Source organism: Crocodylus siamensis, chromosome 7 (genome assembly GCF_052110815.1).
Source record: "Crocodylus siamensis isolate JL-2025a chromosome 7, ASM5211081v1, whole genome shotgun sequence".
Classification (NCBI taxonomy): Eukaryota; Metazoa; Chordata; order Crocodylia; family Crocodylidae; genus Crocodylus; species Crocodylus siamensis.
Window position 1 is genome coordinate 47,280,355 of NC_143401.1, and position 22,545 is coordinate 47,302,899.

At 45.4% G+C, this 22,545-nt stretch overlaps 1 protein-coding gene across 2 annotated transcripts in view; it reads left to right on the forward strand.

The window, feature by feature from the left end:
- The window catches only part of CABCOCO1 (ciliary associated calcium binding coiled-coil 1), a 155,187-nt gene that overhangs the window by 9,925 nt on the left and 122,717 nt on the right, over positions 1–22,545 (forward strand). The window contains exon 2 of one of the 2 annotated variants that reach the window (XM_090057454.1): positions 939–1,103. Coding sequence is in view for 1 of the 2 variants with exons in the window: in XM_090057453.1 (XP_089913579.1) it covers positions 1,462–1,500 (39 nt within the window). In the remaining variant the exon portion in view is untranslated. Of the gene's footprint in view, positions 1–938; positions 1,104–1,433; positions 1,501–22,545 lie in introns of those variants that run through there. The other variant, XM_090057453.1, reaches the window with a different exon arrangement.

Genomic DNA, 22,545 nt, shown 5'->3' on the forward strand with positions numbered 1-22,545 from the left:
CACCTTTTCTGTATGATGCTAACCAGCTTTTAGAATTACATATAACAATTTAGGAGAGTAAACGGGTGAACAAATATTTCCAGTTGAAATTACACAAGATTTTCAGTAGGCAGTATGTAATTATCAGAGATGGAAGTTGACTTGGATATTAGAGCTTACCAACCCCTCTCTTGAAAAGAGGGCTGTGGGAGTTTTCTGACTATTTATGTGCTTAAAAAGACCTCAGTCCAGCAAAGCACTTAGATATGTGTGATCTTAAGCAAATGAGTAGTCTCGAGTGAAAGTTCACTGCACTTTCATGAATATGAAACCGAGACTGTACAAAAGTATTTGATATTTGCTTGATTTTGTAATGTGGGATAGAAATGGCTGCTTTGATTAATCAATAGGACTGCATATATTTAAACTGGTTCAGTGAATTGGGACCATATGCAAACACTATTGAATTTATCCGTACAGAGTACACTGGAGTGTAAATGTGCTAGCCAGTACAACAGAAGTCTAGCCAAGATGGCATGGACCTGTGGGAAGGTTAATTTACCCTGTTTCTCTGCAGGATACCTACACTGTGCAGACTGCAGTATAGACATTTATAGTGGGGCTTTTTGGTGCTTTTTTCTAATAGCTGGTTGAATAAGCTATTAGATAAAAGCACCAAAAAGCACTGCTGAAGTGCCCAGACACTGTGGACCCAGGTCGAACTAATGCTCTTCTGGTAAAACACAGTTTTGGTTGTTTCTTTTGTGGGTGGGGCGGGGGCAGTTAATGTCTGTAAGCAGCATTGTCTCTACAAGGAAGGGAAACAACATCGTCCTTATGTTACAGAGCAAGAACATGTTCACAGGAGAAACTTCCTACTGTACAGAGCTCTAACATAAGCCTTATACACCACTGAAGATCAGGTGGGAAAAGCTTCAATATGAATAATCTCTTTTTAGACATCCCAGCATACTGAGAAGTTGCAGAGAAGCAAAACAGCATGACCATGCCCTATCACAGTTAACCATGTCACATCTTTTGGAAGTTCTGTGGTGTGCGCCTGCCCAGCAGCAGTGGACCATCCAGGATGCCGGGCTACCTACCTACATAGCCTCAGAGATCAGGTCAGTGTCTCCTGGGTGCTGTGCTGTGGGTTGTCAGGGGACTCCCCAACCCTGCATGGGTGCTATGGGTGCGGCAGACTCCGCCCGATGGGTGCAATGGGTGTGCCCCCCTCCTCCTGTGAGATGCTGCTGGTAAAGCGGGGGTCCCCCGCCCTGGATGTGGCGCTGTCAGGGGTTCTCCCCAGGGGGGAGCTGGGGTCCCAACCCCGGAGGCAACTGGGGTTGTGCTGTGCGCGGAGCGGGACGCTGCGGATGAGGGGTGGGGGCTCCTGCGGGGGCGGGGCTCGGGCAGGCGGAGGCGGGGGCGGGGCTATCTCCGGCGCCGCTGCCCAGGGCAACCGAGACGCGGCGGGGCCGGATGGCGGGCAGCAGCGGCTGGGCCGGAGACCACGCGCAGGTACGGCGCCCTGACTGGGTAACCCACGGCATCTCCGACTGTCGGGCCGGCTGTCCGGCTCCTGTCAGGAGCGGGCACCTGTCTCACGCTCAGGGTGGCGGGGAAGGAGCGTGTCCGCCTGTGGGTCCGACCGGCGATGGGGGGAGCAGAAGGGCAAGGGAAGGAAGGAAGGAAAAAAAGCAGCGCCGCGCGGGGAAGAGCTGTGGGAACCCCCGCACTTCTCTTTAAGCAGGCACGGGGGTGATGGTGCAGCGCGGGGCTGGCCCCCGCCTCCTTGGCCAGCACGAGGCCCCTCCAGCGAGGGAATGACTAGCGAGAGGTCTCGCAGTTCGGGTTCTCGTGCCCTAAAAGTGATTTTACTTCCCAAATAAATTATTAGGTAGGCAGCAAGGCGCTCTCACCTGTTCACTCCTCTGCTTTTAAATGCTTTATTTATTTATTTATTTTAACATTGCAACTGCTTCTTTTTTAAAATGTGATGGGAAACGGGTCAGTACTCCACACCTTCCACTTGTTTCTGAAAATTTTCCTCCTCCTCCTCTGTTACATGGTTGTTTCTGTGCCAAAGGGTGCTCCACATTTTACCACCATTGCTTAGGGTGCAAATATGCCTTGATTTATCCGGTTGCTTTTCAGTCTTTGCAGTTAAAGCATTGATAAAAAGGAAAATGAGGCTGTTTCCTTTTAACAAGCAGGGCATACTCCTTGAAAAGACTGCTGTTCATTTATATAACTGCCTAGAGCTCTTAATAAGACTTCACATGCTTTTGAATTCTTGCACAAAATGTCCCTACCCTTCTCTTTACTTTTGCATTAGGTAGGTCCTCCAGTATGGTTGGCACATCATAGCCTCAATGTTTGATTTCACACAGAGCTCTGCAACTGCCTTCAAGGAGTGCATACTAGAGGAAGCTTAAAAGTACCAGTTATTTTTCCTAAGAACAATGTTCATTTAAGCTCAAAATCTCTCCATCCATATCTGTTTCAAATGGTAATGCTGAGAGAAGCTAGGGCTGTTGGCACTGGATTCACAACCCAGTCCTGATACCTTTATTCCTAGCTAGCACAACCCTCAGAGCACAACCCCTGCCAGTTGATAATAGGCAAGTTTATTGATACACAATGATAAATAAAAGCCATGCAGGCAAAGCAAGTACAGCATACGTTACCCAAATTCCCCAGTCCCAGAATATACACATAAGGCAAGCGGTCCATCCATCCATCCAGTATGTAAATACCACCTTGAGGTCCTTTGCCAGCAGCCTTGGAGGTCAGTGAATGATGCCAACCATTTCCCCCCTCTCTTTTGAAAACTCTTTCTTTTGTATTCTTTCTTCTCTTGGTGACTTCTGATGACTCTTGCTCTGGGGCTGTCGCTGGTTGGTCACACAGCGTCATGTCCTGTGATGTCAGCCAAATCCCTATTTTCACAAGCCTATCACATCTCCACCTCCTAATTTGGGGCTTTACCAGTGTCCTCTTAATTTGGTCTGTGTCCCCAAAACCAGAAAGCTTAAGGCTTTTTGAAAGCAGGCACTACAGGCCTGGAGCCAGGCATATCTTTATTATGAAAATAAAGTTTCGATGTTTTCAGTTACCCAGCACGTACGGTCTTAATGTTTTCCTGCCTGGGTTAGACACCCTGTCTGCTTTTGAAGGCTGGGAAACCTGTGCGACTAAGACCCAAGATTTTTAGAAATCAATTAACCCTTGTTGCTATAACCATTACAGGTTTCCCTCATTTCATGCTGTACATGCGTTCCTGGAAAGTGGTGCATACTTCGAATTCACATAAAGGGAACACACTTTACAGTGTAACAAATAGGGATACATTCCAAGACCTCAACTGTACTGATCTGTTTCTACCACTTTTACAAGACAACTTTGGTACTTGCCAACAGCAGACAGCACAGGGTGGTGGTGAATGTTTAGTTGATGTGAAGAGAGGGTGGTGAAGGCTTCATTGATGGACCAGGGAGAGGGGTTGGAGATAAGCTAGCAAGATGCTTAGAAGACATAATGGGGATGGCAACTACAGAAACACATGTCCCAGACAACGAGAGAGGAGCACAGATCCACATGGGAGCCTGTATTTTTGGTGTGTGTTACTCCCACAAAGCAGCTAACTGCAGGCTTCCACCACACTGATAGCATAAGAGTGAATTTACCTTACATATAATCAATTTTTGGTATAAAAAGGGTCACTGCATAAGAGTGAATTTGCACATACAGAACCCACATAAAGTGAGGAAAAGCTGTATTCCAATTAATATATATTGTATATAAGCCAGTTTTCAAAATCAAACTTTTAAATACCATTTCCAAGCCAACAAGGGCTCAGTAGAGGCATTCGGAAAGCCTGAGGCAGAATTGATCTAAGTTACGCAGTTTTCTGTAAGCAGTGTAGTTTTAATCAGTAGCAAACAGGACACACAATTTGTCCTTTGGTGGGGGTGTAAATCTTAGACTGAGTTCCACCATTTTTAAACCTGTCTGTGTGTGCTGAACTTCTATGTTATAGGTATAGACCAGTTTCTGAGCGCTTATACCAGTAAAAGTATAATGTCTGTACCTGACCATAGTGTTATTTTGCTGATGTTACCAGATTTGCCCGCTACTTTGGGGTGTGCTCATTTATTAGGGCTAGGGTCTTGGTAATTCTATCAATGTGCTGCTTGTGTTACTTGTGTTTCTATACAGAGCTGTTTCTCTCCCTTCTCCAAACCCTTACCCCCAGTGGAGCTATCTTGCAGGACTCAGTTCAGTGGGGCTGGGTTCCTCCAGTCCCCAAATCAGTCATACACACAAACACACACAGATTAACGTGGCATGCCTGACCAGGCCAGGTTGATCAGCATGGACAGGCTGACACCCTCATATGCCAAGAATCAGTTCATCACAGCAACAGTAACTACAGTCAGACACAGGCACACAGTTAAACAGAATACCTCTGAATCCTGCTGGGTGTCCAGCTGACACCCTCATGGGCCAGCATTCAGTTCATTAGGGCATGTCTGAGCCAAACTGGGTCAATCAGCCTATACAAGCTGATCCCCTTATGTGTTTCGAACTCAGCACGTCCCAATCTTTTAGCCTTTTGATGAGCAGACCCCACAGTACTTTTGGGCTTCACAGGGATCTTTAGCTTAGGTAAAAGAAGTGTTGCTGCAGAGCAAGTGGGGAAGGATAAGTAGAGAAGGAAAAATATACCCAGTTACCACCAGTTTGACTATGAAAGTTATTTATTGCTAAGTAGATGAAATATACAATGGCACTAGCAGTAATAGACATGTAAAGGAAAAACAAACAAACAGTCACACTATACCCTGGTTTCACTAAGTATTTGGGGAAACTTAGCTCAAGCTTAACTAATACAGTTCAGGTTCAGAAATCTATCCTTAGAGAGAAAAGAGAGAGAGCTGGGATCTCACCAGTCCAAGGCACTCAGGTTGCAAAGCTGACAGGTTAAAGTTCTCAGCACGATCCTTGAAGGGAGACAATCTGCCTCCTGCAGCCTCTCGAGAGGAAAGCGGGTGGTGTCAGCACACACACTGCTGCTTCTTTTACAGATTTTTATACCCTCAGTTCAGCTTCTTTCAAGCATTCTCAATAGTGTAAATCAAATTGTCTTTTGTATTGACAAGGGGTTATCTGGTTGGAACATCTCAGGAACTTGATTGATACTCAGGAAACACATACTTAGGAGCCAGCTTGACATTCCTATGGATAGCACATATACTAATGGGATATCTCCTGGTGTCTTCAGAAACAATAGATAGCTTGCAGCATCAGGGTTTTGGATTTTTACTTGTTGTGAGCAAGCCTCAGCTTAGCATGACTTTTCCAGATCTTACTATAGTCTTTTAACAGACTTAAGGCAATTATTGGCGTGTAATTATTGGTGTGTTCATAACCTGTTGTGGAGAGGACTTCCGCCAGTCGTCTCGGGAAAAGTATGACAACACTTGTGGACAGGGCTCCAATGGGCTGGACGCTGTGATGAACCCTGTACCATTGTTCAAATGTTGCCCATACCCCCTCTGACTCGATGTATTGCCTCAGCATTCCCTAACCCGGCAGCCGAGTTTTAGCCAATTAAGTTTACATAGGCCTCCCATAGTGGGACCAGGGAATGTACGGCCTAAGATGCCTAGTAAACTTACTTTTGCTTAAAGGGGTGTGTGGGGGGGTGTGTGTGTGGGGGGGGGAGGAAAAGTCCTTTGTAAATCCAGATGAGAACTGGTCTGATAAATGCTGAGCTGGGTGTGTGGGTTGATTAGCATTTGGAGCACAGATTGCCCATCATCCAGTGCTCCCCTGCTTCTCTGATCCCAGAATTCACTGTGGTCTCTGCTTCAGGCTTTCTGTTAACCATTCATTTACATTAGAGATGGAGATCTGGTCCCATCTCAGATGCAAATGAGACCTAGGGAAGTTGTTTCACTCTTGTCACCCTTATCTGGAGGGTTTTACTGCATTTTAATCGGTTTCTGTTTAGGTAGAGGAGGGGAAGGGGGGGGGGATTCTTTGTGAGTCAGACAGTCTGCATCCTGTCTCAGGGTTCCCCAAGAACATGGAGCTGAGAGGTAACGCTAATTCACTTGATCCCTTAAGTCTTCCTTTAAAGTGCTGGAAAATTGGATCTGATCTTCATTTCAGTGGTGGTTGCAGGTTTCAGACATTTAAATGCATTTAATATATTTGTTGTCCTGAGGGGTCAGGCCAACGCTCAGGATCTCAATATTGTGTTGTTAGACAGGAGGGTGTGGTGTACAATTGCACATGCACACATAAAAATCAATTAAGCACACACTCACTAGGTGCATACACCCCTATTAGGCATACACACTCACACTACCAGCTCAGGCAGATACACTATACACCCCAAAAGTTAGACACAGATCACTAATTCATATATCATGCACACAATGCCATATATATATATATACACACACATACCCCTCACACTAGCAACTTAGATACACACACATTCAAAATAACTAGTCTGGGCTCATGCACACTACACACACCACATTTAGACAGAATCAATTACCAGTTACCAACACCTACACATTCAATACACATGTGCAGATTACTAATTCATATACCACACACAATATCTATATATGTATATTCACGAGTTTACACACATACCACCCACCTATACATACACACAAGTGAGTTCCTAAGTTGGGTATTGTGATGTGTGTACTTGGGATGTAGAAGTGTAGGGGGTGAAAGTTACCACAACTGGGATTAGAACTGGTAGACTACAGGGGCCTGGGCTGAAGAACTGAGGCTCGGGAGTAACTTTAGGTTAATTGATCTTAATTGATTAAAAGACAACACCTAAAGCCTGTGGAACAGGGAAGCATGCCGGCAGAGAGTCTGGGACTAGAGACAGAGCTACGGTGGAACTGAAAAGGTAGATGGGGAGGGGGAAAAATGGGACTAAAGCAAAGCATGGGTATTAAAGAGGGGCTGTGGATGTGGGGAGCCAGAGGATGGCTTCAGGGCAGCTAGAGAAGTTGCAGGGAGTGGCGGGTGTGCTGGAAGCTGGAGAAAACTGGACAGCTAAGAGGAGCTGGAAGGCTGCAGGGGGGGAGATTACAGAAGGTGAAGAGGAAGCCTGAAAAAGAGAGACAGACAGCAGAAAATCACAGGAAAAGCAGCAGGTGGCAGGGCAGCAGAGAGTCACAGGGAAAAGGCAGTAGGAGCAGGGAAGGCTGAGAGGTGGCAGAAAAGGTGATGTGGAATTGGGAGGAGATGGGGAAACTAGCAGAGAGGGTGGGAACTAGAGCTGAGAGAGAGAATGAGGCTGGAATTTAAGATAGGGAAGGGACTGGGATTTAGTAAAACATGACCCAACTCAGGGTTGCAAATGACAGTAGTTTTACTGAATGTGGGGGTGGTGACACAATGTCTTAGTGGTTTCTTTGCACCCACACATACACCCACATCCACCCACATACTGGCAGCAGGGGTTAGAGAGGCTTGGTGCAGAGGCTGAAGCCCACTGAAGTCCAGGAGGAGAGAGAGACAGAGAGAGAGAGTCTAAATTGTAGGAGGAGGTGTGCAGGTAATATCTACCTATCCAGGCTGGAAAGGGGTCCTTGTCCAGTAGATGTTGTCCAGAGGAGGGTCACCGGCAGGGCCTCTGGGTGGATAGGTGGTGTGGCATGGTGGTGATTCAGATGGAGAGGGCATCCCACTGGGTCTGTCTTCACTGCCCCTTTTTATAAGGGCAGAGCTTGTGTGACTCTAGTGACAGGAGGCATGCCCAGGCAAGGGTCAGCCCCTGGCTTACTGAGCATGTGTGCTCCAGGCAGGGATGTGCAGTTTCAGGTGTCTGTAATGGTGAGAGTTGCTGGTTCTGCAGGGTCTTTTGTTTTTCAAATGCTGGTCTTGTCTCTGTTCCTGGGTGTGGTCCGTGGTTCCTGGATGAATCAATGTGAGGTAACGGCCTAGTCGTTACAGACCATTCACTAGAGGCCTGCTACCATTGTATTTCAATCATGCCCAATCATTCTCATTCATTGGGGAACCAATTTACATGGGAGGGGTAAAATGAATCATTGTTGCAGGGATGCCCAGGCAGAGGACAGAAGATGGAGGCTTGACATATAAAATGGAAACTTGACATGACTTTGGTTCACTTACAAACCTGGGCCTAAACCATACAATATCCATGTGAAACAATAAAAATCGATACAAAAATGATAATAATACAATATACAACAGTAAAAATTAATACAAACCTCATAATTATACAATATAAAATAGTGAATATCCAGAACCAAAAACTTGCTACCAAAATAAAAATGTTTAAAGCTCCTCCTAAGTTTGAGCTCACTTATACTTATCTATAGGGAATAGAGAGGGAGAGAAAAAGTCAGAAATTGTTGGGAAAGGGGAAGCAATGCAATAAATAAAAAGAAAAAGAAACTTGGGGTTTTGCTACATATTTAAACATAAATACATTTACAATCTCCAAGTTTATGGTGGATGGATCAGACAGGAGATCTTTCCTACATAAAACTATTTACACAGTGTGTTGCAGGAAGTTAACATGACCTGTTTCATGCAGTTTGATCTGTTTCACTACACCTATTCCATTTCTTTAAACTTCCAGGAGCAGTGGTAGTGTAAAAGGGATGTTGTAGCTGTCATGGTTCAGAAATCATGTGAGAGGCAAAGAGTATTGGTATAATGGTCATGGTTATCTTTTAAACATTTGATCTAAGTTCAACTTTCAACCAATGCAATGTACCTTTAGGTACACAGGTATTATGGTGACTGGTGGTACAAACCAAAAGATTTGTTCCCTTTTAAAAATCTTTTGTTGTGAGAAATCTCTTCCTGTATTAATGCATTGCTAATGCATATTAGTGCATATTCTAGTGCAGGACTGTTCGCATTCTAAGTCACTGGGAACCATGGCTCCTCACGGACTATGCACTGTGGGGGCCAGAGCCAAGGACCCTTCTGGGTCACTGCACTGCAGGCACCTCTCCCCACCCCAGCCCCTCACTATATCATGCGGTCAGGTAGCCCCCACCCCTAGATCACCTGACACAGACTCGCCCACTCTCCTGTACCACAAGCTCTCATGTGCTATCCTGCCCCTGGGGCAGGTGCAGGAAGCAGAAGCTAGAGGGAAAGCTTGGAGACCTCAACTGAGGATGCATCTGGAAATGATGGGGAGCGGTCATTGGTTGGGATCCTGGGGACAGATGAATTCAGAGATGTTAGGGGCCAGAAGGGGCCTCATGAGATTATCAGGTCCAGCCCCCCCTGCGCTTGGGCAGGAAAGACTGCTGGGGTCAGATTACCCCAGCAAGGTGAGCGTCCAGACTTTTTTTTAAATACCTCATGGGCTGCACATTGACCAGCCCTGTTCGAGTGTATTAAAGGATATTTACTAGAGCTATGCGAAATTTTGCCACCAGTTTTGTTTTGACACTGTTTTGACTCATTTCGAGGTCAAAACAGCAAAATTAAAACGAAACAGATATAGTTGAAATAGCCTCAAAACAAAATGAGGCAAGCTGAAATGTTTCATCGTTTCAATACTGTTTCGATATTTTGCCCATAGGCTATAATGTGGAAGGTTGAAACAGCCTATAACTTTGCCATTTCCAGCCTTTGTCATTCCTGTGGGTAAAATGTTGAAACAGTTTCACTGTTTCGACTCTGTTTCGACGGAATGGAATAGAACAGCTGTTTTGAATTGAAACAGAATTCGAAACACAATGCTTTTCTGTCGAAACGTCAAAATGCTGGTCAAAACAGAATGCTGCTGTTTCACACAGCCCTAATATTTGCATAATTTCCACAGTATTACTCTTTGTTATTGTCATATGTAGAGGCAGTCTTTAGACTTACGACACAATTGGTTCCTGAAAACCACATCAAGTTGAACTGTTGTAACTTGGCACCAATTTTATCATAAGAAACAATGTTATAAATGTGGGATTGGTTCCTGAACCAAGGCCTGATACCCTATTTTTACCAAAAATACCCCATAATTTTGTATTCAATCAGTTATAGATGAGTAATATAGCTACATTAGTTTATATATATTGTAAATAGCATTCATATTAATTTGGAAGGACTTCTTTGAGGTGACTTTGCTGGACTTTTTGAAAGGCTCTTGGTTGGACTTTTTGAAGGGTTCTTGGCTGGAGTCTTCTCAAGAGCCTTGGCTGCAGGTTTTTCTAGAGTCTTGTCTGCTTTCTTAAGGAAAGTGTCCAAGGAAGTTTGGATAAATGATCTCCAGGGAGATGGGCGATGCAGTGAACTTATTTGTTGGTGTGGCGTTGCATCGGATCAAGCATTGTAAAGTCAAAACTGACATCATGAAGTTGAAACAGGGTGTCAGTTTATAAACGTTGTAAGTGTCAAATGTTGTAACTCAAACTGTGAGTCAAGGACTGCCTGTACTTAATTTGGTTAGGGAAATGGCAAAAAGTCAGGGCGGTTTTCTTAATTAAATTGCAATGAAAATAACAAGTTTGCGGGCAAAAATGAGTTGTCAAAGACGCATTGGAAGTGTATTTGAAATGTACTACTGAGATTTTTTTTAATATATAGTCTTATAACATTTCTTTAGAAAAGTTTAAAGAAACATTATTATATTTTTTTCTGTTCCTCATATGTTAGTTAATTTTATATATTTTAGATTAAGCTGGTAGCGGTACTTTCTATTGTTTCTCATGTTTTCTTTTTGTCTTTAAACTTTAAACAACTCTGTATTAAATTACTTACGTGTCTGGTTTTGGCTGAATCTAAACATTACATTTTATTTGTAAAATCTATAACACAGTATATCTTGGTTTTTATTTTTGTGCTTTTCTCTTTCCTGAGACGTTAGCATTGTATTTTTATTATTAATATTATTAAACTAAATATTTTTATAATTGTTTGGAATTTCAACAAACACAGCCGTGTGTTCTGTTAGCAGAACATTTCTTACAGCATTTGAACCCAAACTTAGCAATACACCGTATCAACAGTTAGTGGTCTTTTTCCTTTTCTTTTGGTAATTTTATTACCAAATTGAATTAACTTTTCACAATTGCAAGTAGGTCATTAATAATACATTTAATTTTGGGATAGATATCTGCTTATCCAAAAATCTTGAAGCCTGATCATCTGCATCTCTAGGAATAATTGTTATTAAAAAATACCAGTACTGCATGTATTTTCTGGATTTTTTTATTTCTATTTTTTATTCTTTTTAATACCTACATAAATATCTGAAAACAGCTTGTTTTCCATATAGACTTTATCCTTTGCATATGACACATCTATTTATTTCTTTTTAGCATGGAGTTGAAATTAATGTACCTGTTTTGTTTACTTCCTTATTTATATGATAGTGAGCAAAGTACCATGGCTAAAAATAAAGACATGATTTTAATTTTCTAGGGAGGCTTTTGATAGGAATCTTCTATGTAGGAGGAGTGAATAATATTTAATTGCATATTAACTGTTCTGTATGGATAGATTTTGGATATAATTATATTTCGTAGTTAATTTAACACTAAAATGTATATGCATTAATCATCCTCATGGAACATATTACACACAACTGTGTACCTACACTTTGGCTAGACTTCAGTATCACCCACTGGCACTGTTTTACCAGAGGATCTTGGGTTTCCCTGCATTTGAGTTATTTGATCTGATCAAAGGTAACTGATGAATCAGTTTATTTGTTAGTATATTTGAAGACATTTTTACATGCATGTAAAGCAGTGTTGCTCAACCTTCTGACCCCACCAGCTGGATCCTGCAGGTAGGGTTCACACTCAGGGTCAGTTTACAGGTACAATCTGGCACACGGCCTGGCCTCATGCACTGGATCTGGCTACAAAATAAACCCTTCACACTGGCTCACCTCTGTGCCATGTAGGCTTCAGGGTACCCCACAGGTCTGGAAATCTGGCAGTGTGGGAGCGATGGCAGCATTAAGTGCCACAGCAGTGGAAGAGTTCCAGAGCATCAGCTATTACTGTTGCAACTGCTGCCCTATCACCACATTTCCCAATCCATGCAGTTCTTTGTGGGCCAGATGATATGGCTCTACATGCTGAATTTAGCTGGTGGGCTGCAGGTTGAGCACCCCTGGTCTAAAACATTTGATAAGTACTTTTTATTTCTTTTATTATAGTTTAAAACCAGCATAAATTGTTTTGACAGTTTTAAGTCTTTTTATTTACTTTTCTTTGTTTAATTTGAGGACAGAGTTAATTTTTCTCAAGGAAACTGACTCGAATTTCCACAGGTATATCTTGTGGATACATCATTCTGTAGAGACTCTATGATATTACTAGTAGAATGCTCTTTAAACCAATACTAACTTACAAGTTTTGTTCTTATTTAGGAGCATGAGCTTTTGAATATTTGGTGTTTAAACATATAACTGTCCTGCTAAGGTGTTTGACTTCTGAGTATCATAGAAGCTTTGGCTGAGGAATTGAAAAAACATATGGGACTCCATTATTTGATTGGCTTTTCAACCTGATGTTGTTATGGCAAGAGTCATTCAAGTGTTTATGAATAGTGTATTCAAGGGACAGCAAAGCTGAAATCTTTAAAATTAGAGACAAGCTATTGAGTAAAAGGGATACTCTAGTTAAGAATATTTTAAATGATGAGCAAATTTATCATTTTGAAATTTCAAGTTCTAAATGTTCCCTTTTCTTCATATGAAACACTAATTACCATTAGGAACCATATTGTTTACATTGTGATGCTCTGCAATGTAATGGGAATGTGCCCACTTTCTGTCCATAAGGAATGTATGTCAGATTACTACAGGTCAGCATCCTAAATAGGATCAAACTACCAACTTGTACAGCTACTGGAATTACAGTTAAAACCCACTAGATAGTGTCAGAAAAATATTATACAGTTTTAGTTTGCCCCCTTACACGTACAAGCTTTGGAATGTGAGGTAGGTTTTTCAAACTTTGAAACCTTAGGCTGGATACAGGAGTTACACTTATTATGTGGTAGGGATGCAGAAAGTGCTCTACAGCTGTAACTGAACAGATGGTCAGGGGTCATAGAGCACTGTAAAAATGACAGATAAGATAACCTTGGATAGATGTGGTATCAGAGATGTGGTATCAGACTTCAGCACTGTAGGTTAGAGCTTGTTAATGAACATCTATACCAGATCCTATTGCAGCTGACAATAGGTCACATTCCACTGACATCCCATGGAACATTTTGGCACCCTGCTCACCCCCCTTTGTGGGGCAGTGGTCTAGCCTAAGCCAGAGCTCCTTTCCTCTACCCAAGCATTGGGCCAGCCCCGCCCCTGGGCTGCCACTGACAAAAGTCAGAAAGCCTTTGAACCCAGGTCTGCTCATGTCCGTCTCCTGGGTAGCATACATCCATCCACACAAAGAAAACTACCTGCTGCTGAATTTCTTTTATTGCATATTGTCATGAGTGCAGGTGACCAAGTGCCAAACGTGGGTCTATTGCTATTTTGCTTCTGTTCACAGTTAACCTGTCTTAAGAACTGATTCATCTGTATTGATTTTTGGCAATAGGTAAGTTCCCCAATGGAGGTAAAACATGCACTTGTACTTGTCCAAAATTTACATCAGCACACCTGTATATACTAATATGTAACAACAGTGCTTTCCAACTTGTCTGGGGATACTGAATGCATGTGAAAAATGTAGACTGTGAGAAGCACTTACACTGCCTGTGCTCAATACAGAATGTGGGACCAGAAATTCCTGAGTCCAGCTTACTGACACAAAGCTTTCAATGGCTCATAAAGAAGAAAAGAGTGTATTTCTGTTCTCATGTTTTAAAGCTAGTTTCTAATAATCCTGGTCACTCGAGTAATGGTTTGGAACTATGTACACTTGATAGAAAGCTGGTTCAGACAGTTTGTTACAGAGTTTGAGGTATACTGATGGGAGTCCCATAGATAAGTAGCTTTTTCTGTCAAGCTCCCACGTTGTTTATTTTATTACTTCAGTTGTCACTTTTCCTGGCTATTTAATAGTAATATTCAATGGTCTTGCTAGCCTTCATGCAGTGTTCCCTTCCTAAAGCAACCCCCCAATAAAACCAAAACAAACAAAAAAACCCCTCTGGGACATGGAGTCTGTGGTATTCTCCTTAGGAAAAAAACCTCCCATTCTTTAGTAGGAGGAATGGAAAATCTTTTCCCACGTTCTAAACTGGTGCATGAAAAAGCAGTGGTTTGATTTTCTCTTCTGAACCCAGTAGATTTCCTAAAATGTATACTGAATTTTGCAAGCCACCAGAGAAATAGGGTCATTCTCTTGAAGCCCTAGTGAGTGGAGGCCGTCAGATTATCCCATTTGCCAGCTCACGCCCCGGAAAGGATGATTTAGGATTGCCAGGTATTTAGTACTGTGTCAGTATTCCATCAGTTCTTTTTTTTAATTGCCTAATTAGCTGGCACCCTAACATTACCAGCCAATCGATGGCATTTGTGTGTTTGCACAAGAGGCAGTGAGTGGAGCCTCAATCCCATAGCCCAGAACAATACACTATTTACTAAGACACTGTTAAAAGGTTTAAAAAAATAATTAAATATTTGTGCTCAAGGCAATTACACTTCCAAGTGTGTATTTTCTGAAGTGGTCCAATGGACAGTACAGTGAACCTTGGTGGGGGGAGTGTTAAGTTTATCATACAGTTCTTCAGCCACATGCAAGTTTTTCAAATGTAGGATCACTTAAATCTGAAATTGGGGTAATTTTCCCTTGATTTCAAGTGGAGCAGGATTAGGTCTTTGTACTGTTTACTCTATAAGGCACCTCTCTACCCTGTCCTTGTTTTGTCTCTTTGCAATGCATGAGAAAAATGGTTTGAGCTGGGTAATCATTAAAAGCAGTTACAAGTATACAAGAATTCTACAGTTTGGGGGAGGGGGGGAGAAGACAGCACATTCAGTGGTGAATGCAGCCAACTAAGGCTTATCAGTTGAAGCTGCGGAGCTTTATGGACCTGTAAAGAAAATAAAAATAAGAGTCAGTTATGCATGTGGGTGTAAATTAGGAAGCAAAATCTTGCCTGAAATATTTTAATAGCTTTGTACATTTTTCATCTGAAGGCTTTTGTGGGAGGAAAAATAATAAAAAGTAACCTATATTTCTTGCTTTCAATACCCACATTTATGCATTTTATAGAGTGATTTTGGAGGCATCTGAGGCAGTAAGTGGCTGCTTACACTCAGAAGTATTTTGTAATGTCATGATACAAACAGTGTCTTGTTCAAGAGAAGTTTGTATTTGCCCGAGACATAGGTACGTTCCCAGCTCTGAACCAAAAATTTTCTGGACTTGCCTAGTTCATTCAAAAATCACTTCTACATATTTAAGGCATAAAGCCTTAAATATGAAATTTCAATTTAGGTGCATGGGTGAGTGTTTGAATTAAAGTGTTGTATCTGAACCTGGAATATGGTTTTGGTTGCAACACTAGAATAGTTCTGCTTATGTCTTTTCTTGAAGGGTTGCAATCCCGGATGATAGAAAATAATGAGAGGAGATAATTTCTACTTAGCTCTGTCTTAGACCTCCTCCACAGTCTTCTTCCTTTTAAAATTTAATGCCTTTCAATTAGGGGTGCACCGATAAAGATTTTTTGGGTTGATACTGATGGCCGATTATTAACGAGCCATATCAGCCGATACCAATCTGATAGCTAATATGCAGCCCTGCAGGTTGGAGAGCAGTGTCTGGCTGGTAAGTCTGGGGGAAAAGGGGTAGGGGTACAGATCAAAGCCTCCGTGAAGAGGGAGGGAGTGGGGCTGGGGCTGGCACTGCTCAGACAGGGTGGGGCACAGGATGCAACCATAAATGTCCGGGATCACGGGGAAGTGGGGAGGCTTCTGCCACTGGTACACCCTGAGGGAGGCACGGAGGGGCACATGCCTCCAGGATCTGTGCATGGGGAGAGGGTGGGCTGCTGCTGTGGGCTGGAGTCTGAGCCAGCACCAGGCTCTTCCTAGCGGGGAGGGGCTGGGCCAGGACTGCACATGGAGTGGGTGATGGTGGCGCTGGGAGTGGGGGCTCAGAAGGGTCTATAATGAATTTTGGAGTGGTCACAGCTCACCCCCAGCCACTCCTCCCAGCGCTGCTGCCACCTGCTTCACACATAGCCCCAGCTGAACACACTTACCAGGAAGAGTCTGGCATTGCTCCCAGCCGCAGCCTGCAATGACCACCTGCCCTTTCCCACACAGATTTGGGGGGTACGTGCCCCCCTGTGCCTCCCCCAGGATGTGCCAGTAGTGGGAGCCACGATCCCCGTCCCCACATCCTCAGGCAAGCCACTCATGGCTCTGTCCCATGCCCTGCCCTGCCCTGCCGCAGCTGGCCAGTGTCTGCTCTTGCCCCAGCTGCACTCCTTCCCTTACCACAGGGGCCTCAATCTGCTCCCCCCAACACACTTATCAGCTGGACCCTGTTCTCCAAGTTGCTGGGCTGCATAACTGCACACAGCATTTATCAGCAACATTATCAGCCACATCAGCCAAAAAAAGCCAATTGCTGATAATGTCAACTTTGCTTTTATTGGTGCCAATATGATATGATATTAATGTATCGGTGCACCTGTACTTTTGATACCGCATCTGCTATCATGAGTCATTTCAACTTTCTACCTTGCTCAGGTTTGTAAACTACATATTTAGATGTATTTATTTCTTTTTCAAGTACTAAAATAAATTTGTGATAATGAAAATCAGCCACTTGATAGTGTGGTACCTTGTGCCTCCTCACTTGCGACATCTATAATTATATTGAAATTTCCTCAAACAGAGACTTTGTATCGTGCCAGTTATGGGATGGGGAAAGAAAAAGTGAAAGTGAAGAAATGAAATCTAATAAAATTTGGCAAGTACTATTTGGGATTGAAATTCATAACATGCCAGTGGTTTTTAACCTTTTTGAATTATTCTACCCCCTGGTGGCTGGATGTGGACCAGTGTAGCCCTGGGGGCAGGGGTTGGGTGGCGCACAGCTGAATGTGGCAGGGTGGTGTGGTGCACAGCCGGCTGCCGAGTAGGTGGGATGTGTGGCTGGATGCAGACCATCAGCAGCTGCCGCATGTGAATTCCCCTGCTCTCCATGTCTGGCCAGGTGGGTGGCACTTGCATGTCAGTGCAGGATAGAGTGTGGCAGTGCTCTGTCCCAGCCCACCCGTGCGTATCCCCTAGGGCCTTCTCAAGTACCCCTGGTTTACAACCCCTACACCACACTAAAGTTCTCCATCTTGCACCCTACGTTCAGGGGTAAAGTAAAGGTGGCTGAATTGGGACCTAAATATTTGTCATCCCTTTTTAAAAAGAAGTTGTTCTGGATGGAAGGCTCCTGCCATGTGCTTCATTCTCGTTTATCAGTCTACATCGTATTGGCACTTATAAAAGGAAAATTGACATTATCTGCAATTGGCTTTTTTTGGCTGATATGGCCAATAATGTCGCTGATAAATGGCGCATGCAGGGGTGCAGCTGCAGCATGCATGTGGCCAGGAGTGCAGCCTGGCAGCTTGGAGAGCAGCATCTGGCTGGTAAGTCTATTGGGGGGAAAGGGCAGGGGGCAGATTGAGGTCCCCATGGTGAGGGAGGGAGGGGGGCAGGGGTAGGTACTGCCCAGCCGGGGTGGGGTGCAGGACTGAGATGCTAGTGGCTTATCTGAGGGGTGGCTCCCACCATTGTGCGCACCCCTGGGAGAGGCATGGGGGGCATGTGCCCCCACCCCAGGTCTGTGCGTAGGGTGAGGGCAGGCTGCAGTTATGTGCTTGGGGCCAGGGGAAGCACTGGGCTCTTCCTGTCAAGGGAGTTGGGCCAGGGTAGGTGGCTGCTGCACTGGGAGGTGGGCTTACAGCTACCTCAAAATTTGCCCTAGCCCCTGATAGTACTCCCTCTCAGTGCTGCCACCACTGCCTACCCCAAGTGCACAGTGGCAGCCTACCCTCACCTCGCACACAGATCCAGGGGGCACATGCCCTCCATGCCTCCCCTGGGGTTGCATGCAGTGGTGGGAGTTGCCCCCCTCCTCACACCCCCAGACAAGCCACTTGTGGCTCTGTCTCATGCCCTGCCTTGGCTGGGTATTCCTTGTCCCTGGCCCAGCCCCATTCCCTGCCTCACCACAGGGACCTCAATCTGTCTCCCCATACCCCTGCCCTCCCCCCTCCTCTTTCCCCAACAGACTTATAATAAGCCAGATGCTGCTCTCTAAACTGCCAGGCTTGCATATCAGCAATCAGATCGGTATTGGTCAATATGGCTTGTTAATAATCGGCCATAGTTATCAGCCTAAAAACTCGTTATTGGTGTATCTCTACCCTAAACCCCCTCCTGTGATCATGAGTCCATCCCAGCCCTGGACCTGCCGCCCACTCTTGCAAGCTAAGCAACTCTTTGTCTTACACTTGGACTGCCAAGTTACATGACTGGGGAATCCAAATGCCCATCTGTTGTCTGGAGGCCCTGTAGCACAGTGGAGCTGAGAGATTTATAGCACCAAGATGGGGAGTTAATGCACTTACTCCTGGACTGCTGCCAGTCACCCCATAGCCGCAGGCCTCCGAAGTGGATCCAGGCCAGTCCCAAAGGGGTGCAAGATTGGTCAGCGCAGGTGACAGAGCTCGGGCCAGGCAATCACCAGGGCAGCTTCTGGCAGCAGAGCCTGGCAGCCCCAGCTTGTCTACCTCACTGCCAGGACATCTGTGGGGAACCTCTTCTGCTCCCTGTGGCTCCACTCCTGGCTTCAGTCATAGATTTCATAGACATTAGGGCTGGAAGAGACCCCAGGGGCAGGAAGTCAGCTGGGGTCATAGGATCCCAACAAGAAAAACATCCATGTTTCTCTTTAGAGGCTTTCAAAGTAGGTATTTGAACCACCTCCAGTGGCAGGCCATTCCAGACCTTGGAGGCTCAGATAGTAAAGAAGTTCTTCCTTATGTCCAGCCTGAAACGGTCATGGAGGAATTTGTGACTGTTCAACGTTGTCATCTCTTGCACTCAACCTTCTCATCTCTTGAGGCACTCTGGTGAACAAACATTCCCTCAGGTTCTGGTAAACACCCCTTATAAACTTATAGGTGGCCATCAGGTCACCCCTTAGCCTGTGCTTTTCCAGGCTGAAAAGTCCCATGGCTCTCAGCCTGCTGGCATAAGGTCTGTTTTCCTGTCTTCTGATCATGTGCGTGGCTCTCCTCTGCACTTTCTCAAGCTTCTCCACATCCTTTTTGAATTGTGGAGCCCAAAACTAGATGCAGTACTCCAGCTGTGACCTCACCAAGGCTGAGTACAACGGGAAAATGACGTCCCGGGATTTGCTTGAAAAGCATCTATGGATCAAGCCAGCATTTTGCTCGCTTTACTGGCTGCAGCATCACATTGCAGGCTCAAGTTCATTTTGTGGTCAATCATGACCCCCAAGTCTCTCTCGTCCGTAGTGCTAGTCAGCGTAGCACTGCCAAGTCTATAGACATGCTGCAGGTTTTTCCTCCCAAGGTGGAGAACCTTGCATTTTTTGGTGTTAAACACCATCAGGTTCTTGTCCGCCCATTTCCTGAGCCTGTCAAGGTCAGCCTGGATTACCCCTCTGTCCTCAGGTGTGGATGCTTTACCCCAAAGTTTGGTATCACCAGTGAACTTGGGCAGTCTGCTTCTGACTCCAATGTCCACATCATTAATGAAGAGGTTGAACAAAACAGGTCCAAGGACAGAGCCTTGCAGGACCTCACTGGTCACAGGGCACCATGATGATTGACTTTTGTCAACCACCACCCTCTGGGTCTGACAATGGAGCTAATTCCCCAGGCAGCAGATCATAGTGGACCCGAGGCCACAGTTGGCCAGTTTTGCCAAAAGGTAATCATGGAATACTAGATCAAAGGCTTTTTTAAAGTTGAGATATATGACATCAATCCCTTCCCCCTTGTACAGGTGATAGGTCACCTGGTCATAAAAGGAAATGAGATTGGTCAAGCATGACCGACCCACATCAAACCCATGCTGGCTGTCCCTCAGGGTGTTGTCATCAGCCAGTCCTTTAAGAATGGCCTCCTTGATGATTTTTTCTAAGACCTTCCCCAAGATAGAGGTCAGCCTGCTGGGCCTGTAGTTTGCCGGATACACTTTCCTCCCTTTCTTGAAGATAGGCACCACATTGGCCTTCTTCCAATCATTGGGCACTTCACCAGAGTGCCAAGAGCTCTCGAAGATCCGTGCCAGAGGCTGAGCTATGATGCTAGCCAGCTCCTTGAGTGTAAATTGTCAGGGCTGGCTGACTTGAAGGTATCCAGCTTCTGAAGCTGTTCCTTCACAAGGTCAGCATTGATGGAGGGCAAGGAACCACCCTCAGGGGTCCCTCTCCTGTAATAGGCAGGGGCGTCCCACGGGACTTGTGAAAGACTGACGCAAAGTACCCATTTAACAAGTTGGCTTTTTCCTGGGCGTCAGTCATCAGTTCTCCCTTTTGGTTTTGCAGGGGTCCAACGTTGCCCTAGCTTTTCCTCTGGCCCCCACTATCTAAAAAATGACTTTTTATTGTCCTTGATACTTGTAGCTAGTTGGAGTTCTATGGCAGCTTTGGGTGTCCTGGTTTGCTCTCTGCAGGTCTGGACCAGTGCAGAGTATTCCTTCTTGGAGGTGGATCCTGTTCTCCATCCTTTGTAGGTCTGTCTTTTTAGATGCAGGAGGACTGTTAGTTCTCTGGAGAGCCAAGGGGGATGCTGTGCCCTCTTGCTGCCTTTCCTCTGAGACAGAATAGCCTTAGCTTGTGCATCTAGGATCGTGCCCTTGAGGAACAACCACTCTTCCTGGATTCCCCTCCCTTTAGGGTCGTGGTCCCTTAGGGCCTCACTGACAAGTCTCCCGAGCTTGTCAAAGTCAGCTCTCCTGAAGTTGAGGACCTCTGTACTGCTGACTGACTTGACAGCTTTTCGGTGGATGGTAAAGGTGATTATCTCGTGGTCACTGTCACCCAGCTTCCCTTCAATCATTAGGTCACTGATTAGGTCATCCCCAGTTGCCAGTACCAGGTCAAGCAGCGCTTTGCCTCTTGTTGACCCGTAGACTTCTTGATTCAGATAGAGCTCATCCACACATGTAAGAAAGCTTTGCGACAGTTTGGATTTGGCCGAGCACTCTTCCCATGAGATGTCCAGGTAGTTGAAGTCCCCCTGACAACCATGGACTGGGAGCATGCAGCCTCAGCCAATTCCCTGGCAAACTCCTGGTCAATCTCTTGATTCTGGGAGGGAGGTCTGTAGTAGACTCCCACCATCCTGTCTTGTTCCCCATGGATTTTAACCCAGAGAGTGTATAGTCATCCACCCTGGGTGCTGATGTTAGCTTGTAGGGAAGTGTAGCTCTCCTTGACATAGAGAGCTACACCTCCGCCCCTTTTGTCCACTCAATCCCTCCTATACAGGGTATAGCCATCTATACCCATGGTTCAGTCATAGGTGGGGGCCCACCAGGTCTCTTTTATCCCTATGTCATCGTAATTATTTGTGTTGAGCAGGAGGACAAGTTCCTCCTGTTTTATTCCCCAAGCTCCTGGCATTGGTATATAGGCATGCAAGTGTCCCCTTGGGGGCTCTTGCATTGCCTGAAGCTTGCTCTAGGGGCAGGGGTAGGCTCCCTTAAGTGCCTTGGCCTGCTCGGTTTGCAAGGGTTGCTCAGCAGGCCAGCAGTGGTGGTAGTCCCCCTGTCCCCCAGCAGGCTTAGTTTAAAGCCCGGTGGAGCAAATCAGCCAGTCTGGCTGAGAAGAGCCTCCTCCCCAGCGAAGAGAGGTGGAGGCCGTCCCTTCCCAGCAGCTCACTGCCTGTCTCATCAAAGAGTGGACTGTCGTCATGGAAGCTGAAGCCTTCCCGATGACACCAGTGCTGCAGCCTTAGGTTCACTACCTGCATCCTCCTCTCCCTCCTCAGCCCACTGTGGGGGAGTGGCACAGCCTTGGTGGGAATAGGTAGTTTCTCAGCTCAAACTGGCTGTCTGACATGAACCCCAGGTGTCAGTGTGGGCCATGGAGATGTGGCTGAGGGGTCCATGGAGCTGGCAATCCCACGTGGGAAGGCCAGCAGTCTTTGGTGCCCACTACAGTGATGCCTCCTGGCCTACAGCTCTCTGAGGGACATTGGGTCTGGGATTATGTAGCTCTCCAGCTCCTATGTGAAGTCCCTGGTCTTGATTCAGGACCCCTGAATGTAGGGTGCAAGATCAAAAGCCCCTTACCCCATGCCTCTCCTCCAAGGTTTCATGTTTGTTAAGTTAAGGCCCTGTGGTATTTCCCCTGACCCCAAACCCACTTCCAGGTTCAGTTGCCTCATTCTCAACCCCCTCACCCTGCCACCAGCAAAGATTTGCTGTTTTCTATTAATTGGGAAGAGGAACCAAGCTGAGATATGGGCAATGTTCAACAGGTTTTCTTTATTAAACAAAGGAAAAGTTTGGCAACCAAAGCAGTTTAAACTGAGGCATGTCTCTTTCTCACACTGCATTCCCCTGCACCCAGGTGT